General features: G+C 45.7%; 1 protein-coding gene across 1 annotated transcript in view; it reads left to right on the top strand.

Moving 5' to 3' along the window:
* Window positions 1-6,893: 6,893 nt before the first annotated feature.
* The window catches only part of TNKS (tankyrase), a 128,679-nt gene continuing 124,791 nt past the window's right edge, over window positions 6,894-10,781 (top strand). Inside the window, exon 1 of the mRNA XM_064148605.1 lies at window positions 6,894-7,423. Coding sequence (XP_064004675.1) covers window positions 6,922-7,423 — 502 coding nt within the window. The 5' untranslated portion in view covers window positions 6,894-6,921. The remainder of the gene's footprint in view (window positions 7,424-10,781) is intronic.

Below are 10,781 nucleotides of genomic sequence, written 5' to 3'. Positions count from 1 at the left end.
GCAGTGTGTTGACAGAGACCCCCGCTTCGGAGTCTCGCCCTGAGCTCGCTGCGTCTGAGATCTGTACGCCTCTAAGCTCGCAGAGCAGAGCTCACCCCATGAAGTAACAGCAAAAGCTCTGGTATTGCTCATCTCCGCGTCGTTTCGTCACCAAAGAGCCTGTTGTTTCATCGATCCCTGCACGGAACCGAAATTAACCTTCCTTTCCGTTAAATAAGCGTCTTTTCCACGCTGAAGGCTGCGAAACCCTTTGACCCACTGGTTAGTCAGAGCAACGCTGCCACCTTCCTGCCGCTCTTTGTTTCCTTTGCTGCATACGCCTGGCCAGTTCCTAAACAGCACCTTCTTCAGGATTCTTAGCTAAGCTTTGTTCCTGGGGCTCAGAGAAACATGCCTGGAAATTTCCACCACTGCAGCAGGGGGAATGAAGGGAGAGTACCTGACCATGTCACAGCGGAGCCACGAGGCAGACTGGCGGAGGCTGTGGACGCTCAGATCTCCTGCACTGTGTGTGTGACATTACCTGACAAATGCCAGGCGTGCACTGTGGCCAAAGTTTCAGAGGTTTTAAAGTGTCGCTGTTTTTGTACAGCACTGAGTACTCCAGCATGTTTTGGGGGTCTGAGAACAGTCATTACCACAAACTTCTCGGGTTGTAACAGCTACCTATAAAGCAAGTGGTAAGTTATTACTTCATAGCCATGAAGAGAAAGAAAAGCATTTGAAATGAAAAGAGTGCCATAGGGAAATCAGTTTTGTAGCCTTTGTTCTCTTCTTTATTGTGAAAAGGCCTCACAAGAGTGACACTTTTGCTTTTGGATGGCCCTGTGCATCTAACCATACTCCTGCTTGGTTGGAACTGAGCCAGTGTGGAACTGTAGTCCCTGCACTAAATTACCAAATTTACTAATTACTAAAACTACAGATTGCAAAGACTCAGGTTCAATTGCCATCTTTCCCATTAGTAGTAGACAAGCAGGGGCAAAATCACCTTTGAGTCCTAACAAACCTTCATGAGGCTTCTGCTAAATGCTTTTGTGAACATGAGCCTTGGGTAGGATTAAAAATGCAGTGTTGGCTGGTAGAGCCAAACAAAGAATACAAAGGACAGGGAGGAAAGCCCATGGACCTGGCAGGAAGCATGGCTACCTAAAGGTAAAACTCAGCTCCCATCAGGGTTCAGGAGGTACTCAAAAGCTGGCAGAGGCAGTTCTGGGATTCTGGGCCCACGGTTTGGCTCCAGGGCCACCACTTGGGCTTGGAGGAAACAGTAATGAAGAGACGGATATTCATGATCTGAAAAGCTCTGCTGAGAGGGACTAAACATGAGGATAAAGCTCTTCCTATCCTTGCTGCTTGGCCAATGCCAGATCCTGATGCTGAGAAACAAGTACTTCCTGGCCTCTTGCGAAATTCTGCTTATCTACAGCTGGTTTCCAGGGTTGCCCTAATTTATTTTCAGAGCATTCCTCCAGTAGGTCAGTATTTTTCTTTTTCTAACCTAATTTTTGTGTCTTTGCTTTTCCTGAAGATCACTGGAGAAGTAGCTCTTCTCTGTCTGTCAAAAGAAGGACTCTCCTTCTCCACTTCAAAAGTAGCACATTCAGTTCCTCTTGGGAAAGGAGTAATTCTTGCCTTCTACTCTCTTGCCCAACTGATTATGATACCAGGAGTCCATGGCTCCATTTCCAACTATCTACAAGGAAAGCCACTGAGCCTGTTGCTATCAAAATCACTTTTTAAAATCAAGATAATGTTTCTAGAAAGAAAATATTTCTGCAAGGCAATTGACTCTGGCATCAAATTTACAGCTAGATTTCTTTCTTCCTGTGCCTTGTGCAGATAAAGACAATGAAAGCAGTATTATTATTTGGGGTCACCCACTCCATGATGCCCATGGGCACTGCAAATCTTCTCTGAAGGCAGGACAGGCTCACAGTTGCTCTGTGATCTGCAAGAAGTGTAACAGGGGATATGGCCATTCTGCACTGTCCTCTTGCTTCCCACGGGAAAACTAGGCAGCCATCTCTAGCAGAGATGCTTCAATCCAGATGAAAAACATCAGGGAAAGAAGCTCTTATCTCTGTTTGCCTGCTACTGAAGGTCATGACCTATAATGAACACAGCATGTAAGGACAGCCAAGGGAGGAGCTGGCCTAAGCAGAGAAAAGTTTTGTCAACCCCCTATGACAAAATATACAAAGCAGCAGGAGCTGAATGCCTCCTGAAGCTAATGCAGAGGGGCAGAATAGTCACACAGCACTAGTCAAACTTTGATGAGTTCCTGGAGGTGGTAAATGAAGCTAGGCAGCAAAAATACGAGCAACAGCATGCTGATATAAAGATGTCCCCAATGCTGCTTGGATGTTGTCCTATGAGGAAGGCTCTGGTACTTTCCCATGAAACATATTTTATCTTCCTATACGTGCAAGGGTGTGCAAATCCATGAGTCACTTCAAGCAGCCAGGGATGATGTGTCTTGGCTTTTCAACATATTAATCACAGTTAAAGCAGCCACTTGTGAATGAAATCTTTTCTGCAGAAAAGGAAGATTTTGTATCTCAGAAAATGCAGCTTTTGCATAGATGATCTCTTGTCTTCCTATCTGCATAGGCAGAGGAGATGTGTTTTTCCAGAGGACTTCCTCACCTCTTGATTTACTTGCAAGCATGCCAGAAGTCCATTAAACATGAGCATCAGTGTGCTGAGTGCTGGGTTTGAAGTAATTTTCTATTTGCTGGAGCTTAAAAATATTCAGAAGTCACCCCAAGTCCTTCTCCCTGCTGTCATCAGCAGGAGTTGAGAGGCAGGTGGCTGTAGAACTGCCAGTAATGCTATAAATAATTTTATTTAGAAAGAAAACAGAAGTGAATAACCCCAAAAAGCAACAAAACAAAAACAAAGAAAAAATTAATCTAATTTCAGTGGATTCCATTGGATACCAGAACTGCATTTGGAGTTATTAATTTTAAATAGTGGCCCCAGAAAGTCCTATTGATGGAATTTAATTATTCAGCTGCAGCCTGAGGTGCCTCCACTTTGCTAAGTCCCACAGCTGCATCATTAATAAGATTTCTATCTAAAGCACTTCTCTCCTAGGTCAGGTAGAAGACATTCAGTTTGACAAGACTATTTCAGAGCCTGGCTCTGGGCTTTGCAGGACAAGAGGTGCAAATGTAATCAGCCACTTGTGACAGGAAGTGAACCTAAATCAGCTCAACAGAAGCATCAAGCCACAGTAGCAAGCACTGCAGGCTACTGCAAAGGTCATAGGCTAGGACACAAGCCCCAGACAAGGCTGGCATCTCCTTGACAGAGTGCTTTCCCTCCCCACCACTACACATACAGTCCAGTTGGTTAAACAAACAGGTCATCACTTGGGCAACAATTGAAAAAGAAATGTTTCCAAGGGGCCACTGGCTGATCAGGGAACAAGCAATGACTGGACTGAACACTTATGAAGATGCTCTTTATGGTCCTCCTTGACCTTAAGTATAAATCCTGAAAGGATGTGGCAATTTCACCCAAATGTGCACTTCCCACACTGTTTTGCTCACTGTTTCTGCAGAAATGACAGGAATCTACCCTAAGGCACACCAAGCCATATACAAATGGTGATAGCAGCACTTGAAGGGATCCTGGACATGCTTTGGGCAGAGGAAAGTGAAAGGTTGCAGTGGACAGCACTGCTGCTTGTCTCAACTCTCTGGAGTGGAGCTGTGATGCTGTATATGTGAGGCAGGAAGGCACTCAGTAAGATATTCCTGAAGCCTTCTCTTCTCTAGGTTGAACATCCTCACCTCTCAGCCTTTCTTCATGGGAGAGATGTTCCATCTCTGTGACCATTTTCAAGGCTCATGTCTGGACCTGCTCCAACAGGTCTGTGTCCATCTTAAACTGAGGATCCCAGTGTTCCAGGTGGAGTTTCAAGAGAGTGGGGTAGGAGGGGCAGAATCACCTCCCTCATCATGCTGGCCACACCTCTGCAGACCAGGATATGGCTGGTGTCCTCGGCTGCACAAGTATATTACCAGCTCATGTCCAGCTTTTCATCCACCAGTCCCCCCAAGTCCTTTTCTGCAGGGCTTTCAGGAAAGACTTCTCCAAGAATGTAATGAAGGGGTAATTAATTATTTTCCAAAAATAATATTGTTTATTAATTTTGATATTCAAAACTCTTGCCACCCCCAACCGCTAATTTTAATAATAATAAGAATAATTTCTTGCACAGTCATGGAAGCATTTTATAGGTAATAACTATATCTGGAAACAACTTTCAAAAATATAAACTGGAACTGGAAGAAAAGATTCTTGTGGTCAAATACTGCTTGCAGTCAATATACCGCGTGTCCACTAGAGGGACTCAGGGAGCTCCTTTCTGTGCACGGCAGAAGGCAAAAGTGACTCACAAAGAGACTTTAAGCGTTTGCTCACAAAATATTATCTCTCAACTCGTGGGGCTAGCTACAACTTCAGACAGTACCCAGATGCTTTCAGGGAATACTGTCTTGTCGGCCACTGAGACTTGATTCCTCCCAGGCTTCTGGGGAAAAGAAACATGATCTCTTACCTTGTCTGCTGGCTCCTCTGAATGATCTGTGTATCTCCAGGACTTCTTGTCTTGGCAGGAGACTTTCAGGTGTAGGCAGGATGTCTTGTCATGTGCAGTCTTAGCATGATGTCACACTGGCTATGCAGGCTGGTCATGTGGAGACCTTTAGAGCCTGTTCCTGGCCAACTCAAAACAGTGAAGTTTCCAGGCAAACAATAAGGCAGTAAGCAATGACAGCAGGCATGAATAGTAGAGCAGAGCACACTGCGTTTACCTGTGTATTTCTTTTATCAATGTGGGCCAAGACTAATGGGCCTTTGGACACAGAATAGCCAATCAGAATGGCAGTTATCCAAGCTTGACCATAGTAGGTGAAACCCTAAGCTTGCTTTACCCAAATTTGGGAAAAGCAGAGGTCTTGCACAAGGCAGGCACAAGCTAAGTGTGTGCATCTTGTTAACCACAGGAGAAAAACATGCCTGGGCAAGCCAGTACATGTATAAGCCTATTTCTGGCCTATCAGGCCTACCACAACAAAGGAGTAACATTTATTATCCAGTATGACAACCAAGAATTAATTTTCAAGGCCACTATGAATCCAAAATCTTTAAAAAATAATACTTGTGTATTTAAAAATCTTTCTGGAAGTAGAACAAGTGTTTGTGTGGTGATACATTTCATAAAACTGATGTCTGTAAACTTGGTTTATGGGAAATACAGAGAGGATTAGAGGAATGTGATTTGTGTTGCCACTGATGCCACAAAAGGAACTGGCTGGTGAAATACAGACTACTGGAAGCCAGCAGTGACCTTAACAATTGTAGTCTAATGCTCTGTCCTCTTAAGTGTTTTGCAAAGCTTGAGCCTGATAAAGGGGTTGTCATGATTAGCTTGCAAAGTCCTCTTGAGAGTTTTGAACTGAGGGAAGTCTGTGAAGCAGCAGTTATCTAGATAGAGGTCTCAGGGAAGTTATGCTGAAGCCCATGGCTTCAAAGTCATGGCATGAACAGTACCTGAGCTGTGCACATTTAAATGGATCTTCATTTACTGCTCCACCAGTCACAGGGATTGATTTCATGTTTACTTCATCCCTGGCAGAAAAGTACTTAGTACCACTAGACCAGAACCTAGTATCTTCTGATTTACTGTTGGTTTGTTTCATTTTCTATGTCCCTAGTGCCAGACCTGCTCAGCACTTCTTCAGCACATCTCACAAGGCTACGCAAACACTTCACAAAGCCCTTTCCTTACCAACTAAAGCAGATGTTTGCCAGGATGGGGCTGTCGGGCATCAGCCATATTCACTCCCTTCACTGCTCTCCCTATTCTGACCTGTGGCTTGCTGCCCCACCAGCGCTGGGAGCCGCAGTATCTGCTATACTAGGAATTCTCTAGGAATTACTGCTATTGGTATTTTTCTTGTCAATGGAACTTCCGTTATGCTCACATATTAAAGTGAATTAGAGATCTCTTGGTGACAGCTATTTGGGTTTCCTGACTTAAGCAGTTTATCTGTAACTAATGTTTACAGTCTCTCTAGATAGCAGTTAACCAGAAGCACTTTCCAAATCCAAACCAAAATCCTTAATTAAAGGCTTCTGCTTATTTCCATGCAGTTCAGATCTGATCTTGCACAGAGGAACTTATAGGGTTATTTTAGTCCCTGACGTTCTGGGATTTCTTCTTTTTACCCTCAGCACTGGCAGCCTGCCTTAGCTTCCCGTTCCGCCTTCGCCCTTCTCCCTGCCATTTGTTGTATGTGGCTTTTCAGTGAGTGCCGTGCTCTGGTGAGCAGGCTGCAAGCCAGAGCTGCTTTCCTCCTGCAATGAGTGCAGAAATGGCCTTTCGGCTCCACTCACAAACTTGAAGAACTGCCGGACTTCACCTGGGTTTCTCCCTCAGCTCGCTCTCGCTGTTATTTTCCAGCTTTGGGCAGCGCGTAACCGAAAACAGCAGCGGGGCGGGCAGAACGCCGGCAGGGCAGCAGCGGTGGGAAGCGCTGGGCCAAGAGCTGGTTCTTTAACCCAGGTAACTCATTTTCCTCTGCCACCACCCTTACTCCAAAGCCGGCTTGTGTGGCACCTCCGAGCGGGGAGCCGGAGGGCTGCCCACGGCGGGCTCCGCTCTGGAGAGGAGCACTGCCTCCCACCCTCCGCTAGAGGGCCCGCTCAGCCTAGGCAGCGCCTCTTCCCCGCTGTGGCCTCCAGGGGGCAGGTGTGAGTTGCTGCTCCGCCTCGCAGATCCTACCGGTGCGTCACGCCCGGGCGCCGCGCATTGCGATTGGCCGGGGACGGCGGAAGTGTGGGAGGGTGTTGCCGCCGTTGCTGCAGTGACGGAGGCCGAGAGGGGGGCGGAGGGGGAGGGTGAAGATGGCGGCGCCGCCGCCGCGTCGTTCCCAGCACCACCACCACCACCACCATCATCCGCCGCCCGGGCCAGCCTCCCCGCCGGCCGCCGCCTCGCCGCCGCGCAGCCCCAGCCTGTCACCTGCCGAGGTTGTCCCCGCCGCGCAGCGCCACAGCCTGGCCGGCCCCGAAGGCGAGGCTCCCCCCGACGCGGAGCGGCCTCCGATCCCGGAGTGCTCGGAGGGTGCGAGTGGCGCTGCCCCAGGCCCGCCGCCGGCCTCGGGCAGTAGCTCCAGCAGTTCTTCCTCCTCGTCCTCCTCATCTGCGTCGTCGTCAGTCGCTTCCAGTCCGGCGGCGGAGAGTCCCGAGGCGGCAGGCCCGGGAGCCTCGAGTGGGGCCTTCCGCGAGCTGCTGGAGGCCTGCCGCAATGGGGACGTGACACGCGTGAAGCGCCTGGTGGACACAGGCAACGTGAACGCCAAAGACATGGCGGGCCGCAAGTCCACGCCGCTCCACTTCGCCGCCGGTAGGTACCGGGACCGGGGAGGGGCCAAGACTGGTCTGGCTTCCCGTACCCAACGAGAGTAGTGACAGCGAGTACGGCGGGGCAGGGAGAGTGCGGCTTCCGAGTTGGCTTTCTAGATTCGGGGAGTGATCCTTCAGCATCTCGGTGCGTCGGGAAAACTCATGCGTAAGCTGAGAGCAGTGTGAGAATATTTCCCTTGGCAGTGTTTTGCTACAGGTTGCGTGGGGATGGCTCTTATGCCTCCCGTTTCTAACTCGTACAGTGGGAGAAGACCATTCCCTTGAGTGAAACAAGTGGGAGAGGGGATTGTGAAGGAGGTCGTATGATCTAGAAGTGCCGACAATTTTTTTCTGTATTTGGCACACAGGCTGCTGCAAACTTGTGCTTAAGAGGTGAGAAACTGGAATTCAGCGCAGAGTTAGCTTGAGGTTAAACGTTTCACGTGTGTTGTGACTATCGAGAAGCACTGCGCTGCGTGTTGACTTGATGGGTGTCAATGCTGATGCCTTATACTTCCTAACTCTGTGTAGCTGCTGATTGATCTCTGTATATTCTGTGGTCTAAGTGGGCTCTGGAAAGACAGTGTGGCTCTTAGTGTAGGTGGTAAACGTAGTTGTGATCAGCAGTAATGTCATACAAGCAGTTAACAGTGAAGTCCCAACAGTTTAACAGGAAGTAAACATAAACTTCTATCAAGTATAGCTACTGCAGGTTAGTGTAGTCCACAGAGAGAATGTTTTATACGGGCTGTGGTCTTCGTTGAGGGCACAGGACATGCAGAGTTCATGGTAAAAGTAAAACGAGGAACATGCTTTTAATCATCATTCCTAACTCAAAAGTTGCACAATTGCTAGGTCTGTGGTTAAGCTGAGGGCTCTCTGACACGTGCCAGTGTTATAGGATTGGACCTTATGTTGTAAGGGGCACAGATCTTGTCTGAGATTGAAGTGGTGCACATAAATAAAGGTAATTAAGAAGGCTATACTGAGTGCTTGGTATTTAGATTCAGATGTATGTCTCTCAAGCACTCTATTGAAATAGGTAATGAAAAGGAACATTTTGTCATAGAATCATAGAACAGCTCGACTTGGAAGGGACTTTAAAGATCATATAGTTCCAGCCCCCCTACCATGGGCTGGAATGACCTCCCACTAGAGCACCTTGCTCACAGCCTCATCCAGCCTAGTATTAAACTCTTCCAAGGATTAGGCATCCACAGCTACTCTAGACGACCTGTTCTAGTGTCTTATCACTGTCATAGTAAAGAACTCTTTAAAGTCTAGTCTGAATCTACTCTGCTTTGGTTTAAAAGTGTTGCCTGATACTCTGAAGATTGATATTCAGTTTATCAGTCAGATAATACTCTGTGAGACTGTATGGGCTTGTTTTAATTTTCAAAATGCAAGTGGCATTTCACAATGCCCCATGGGAACTTTTGGGCCTGAGCTCTTTGCTTTTCATTCTTCTCTCATCCCTGGTACTTACCGTTAAAGCATGACCATATGCAAGTGGAGTTTGAAACATGGTTATCTCCTAGGATGCAGAGATGAACTTAATTTTAGTGAATGCTAGAACACAGTGCTAGTAGAGTTGCTTGTGTGAGTGAAGTGCGAGTGAAGTGCTTAAGGTTTTGGAAGGTTTATCATTTGAGTCAGTTCTGCTCATTTAAATTCAAATTTTAAATTAGACCTTGCTGCTTCCTCTTAAACTCTGAGATCTCAAGTCATAACTTCAGTGCTAGTACAAACTGTAATACTGATGCTGCAGTGGTAACTTCTACTTTGATTAGAGAAGAAACAGACAAAACCTTTGTAAGAGAATAAGGTACTGAAAGTTGATAATGTCAGTAAGTTATAACTTTAATAACAGTGGGAGGTGATTCCTTGTATCATGAGGAAAACAGCAGATGAAGTTCTCAAACCTAGCAGGTTCCTATTTTTTTTGGCAGCAATGCCAGGCAGTTAAATTACTTTTACTGTAATAGGGAAGGACTTCTTCCCTAACTCTAGTTTCTTGTAGAAAACATGTTAATTCAAGTTTCCTTAAGGTTTGGTTGGTTCTGAGAGCATTCAGAATTCTTAGGACATATCTAAGCTGAGGATAAAGTGAGAACTGAAATCTCAATCAGATATTTAAAAAGCTGAATACGGATCTAAATCTGGTTCTGGAAGTTGGAGTCATCTGTACATTATCTATTTCCAGATAAAATCTGCTTCAGTGTCAAGTTGAAGCAACACTGTTACCTAGATTTCTCTATCTAAGGTATCTGATTTGTCAACTGATCTGAATGAGGGGAAATAATTTCTTCAGCTCTGTGTTGAAATGTCAGCTAGTGTGCTGAATAAGTCTGACCTCCTTTGATTGGCTATTAATAAGGCAGCAATTAATATTGAGGTCATATCAGGGGGATGGAGACCTCTATAGAAAGCTGGATGAATTTGAACAAAGATTTATTTTCCTTTTCTCCTCTGACTGGACAGTTATTCTAGCAAAGCCACTGTTGAAATGCAGAATGTCTTTCAGGATGTAGAGTGTTCAGCTTTTTCTTTGTGAGACTTCTTTGAAGGATTCTTCCATAGAAATACACATGCTTGGAAAGAGAACACTCAGTAGCACCTCAAGTGCTGTGTGGATTACTGTTGCTAGTACCAGTGCAAGCTTTGGGTATTATCCAGCAGCACCCAGAACCTGGAGTAAGACGCAGTTTCTAAAGACTTAGAAGTGATGAGTAACTTCAAAAAAACAAACAAACTAACAAAACACAATGAAACACACTTCCCCTTCCCTCCCCAAACCAAAACAAATAAAAAACACAAACACGTGCCCTCCACAAAACAAAACAGGAACAAAGTAAACAAGGTGGAAGTATTAATGTATTTATAGCTTTTTGCTTTCAAGTTTTTTTCAATGAAAACTTGCTTGCTTATAAGTAAGAAACAAACAAAAAACCAAACCAACAACAAAAATCTAAAAAGCAACTGAGCGAGGCATGAGCAAAGTTTTTTCTTCTCCATACTGGTGACTGAAAGCCGATTTGTAGGGGAGAGTTATAACATGCACTTAATCTTAGTACTTTATCCTACAGTTTGTAGCTCAGCAACTCTGAGCAAAGTCCAGTTTCTCCATCTTAGTAGAAGCTCATCCTGCAGTAAGGAGTTCACTAAATAACTGAATTGCTGACTTGCATTAAGAATAACTTGCTTCCTCTTGTGCTTTTCACCTTCTTCACCAAAATATGCTGTGTTCTGCTTAATAGTTCTAAGTACATTGAATGAGACAACTATTCCATTCCTCTGCCTTTCCACTGCACTCCTTTGGTCTAAAGATGTGTTGACTTTTCTTCCTTCAGAGACATTTT

Source organism: Pogoniulus pusillus, chromosome 9 (genome assembly GCF_015220805.1).
Source record: "Pogoniulus pusillus isolate bPogPus1 chromosome 9, bPogPus1.pri, whole genome shotgun sequence".
In the NCBI taxonomy this organism is placed as follows: domain Eukaryota; kingdom Metazoa; phylum Chordata; class Aves; order Piciformes; family Lybiidae; genus Pogoniulus; species Pogoniulus pusillus.
The sequence above is the reverse complement of the archived record's forward strand: the minus strand, read 5'-3'. Positions and strand labels throughout refer to the sequence as shown.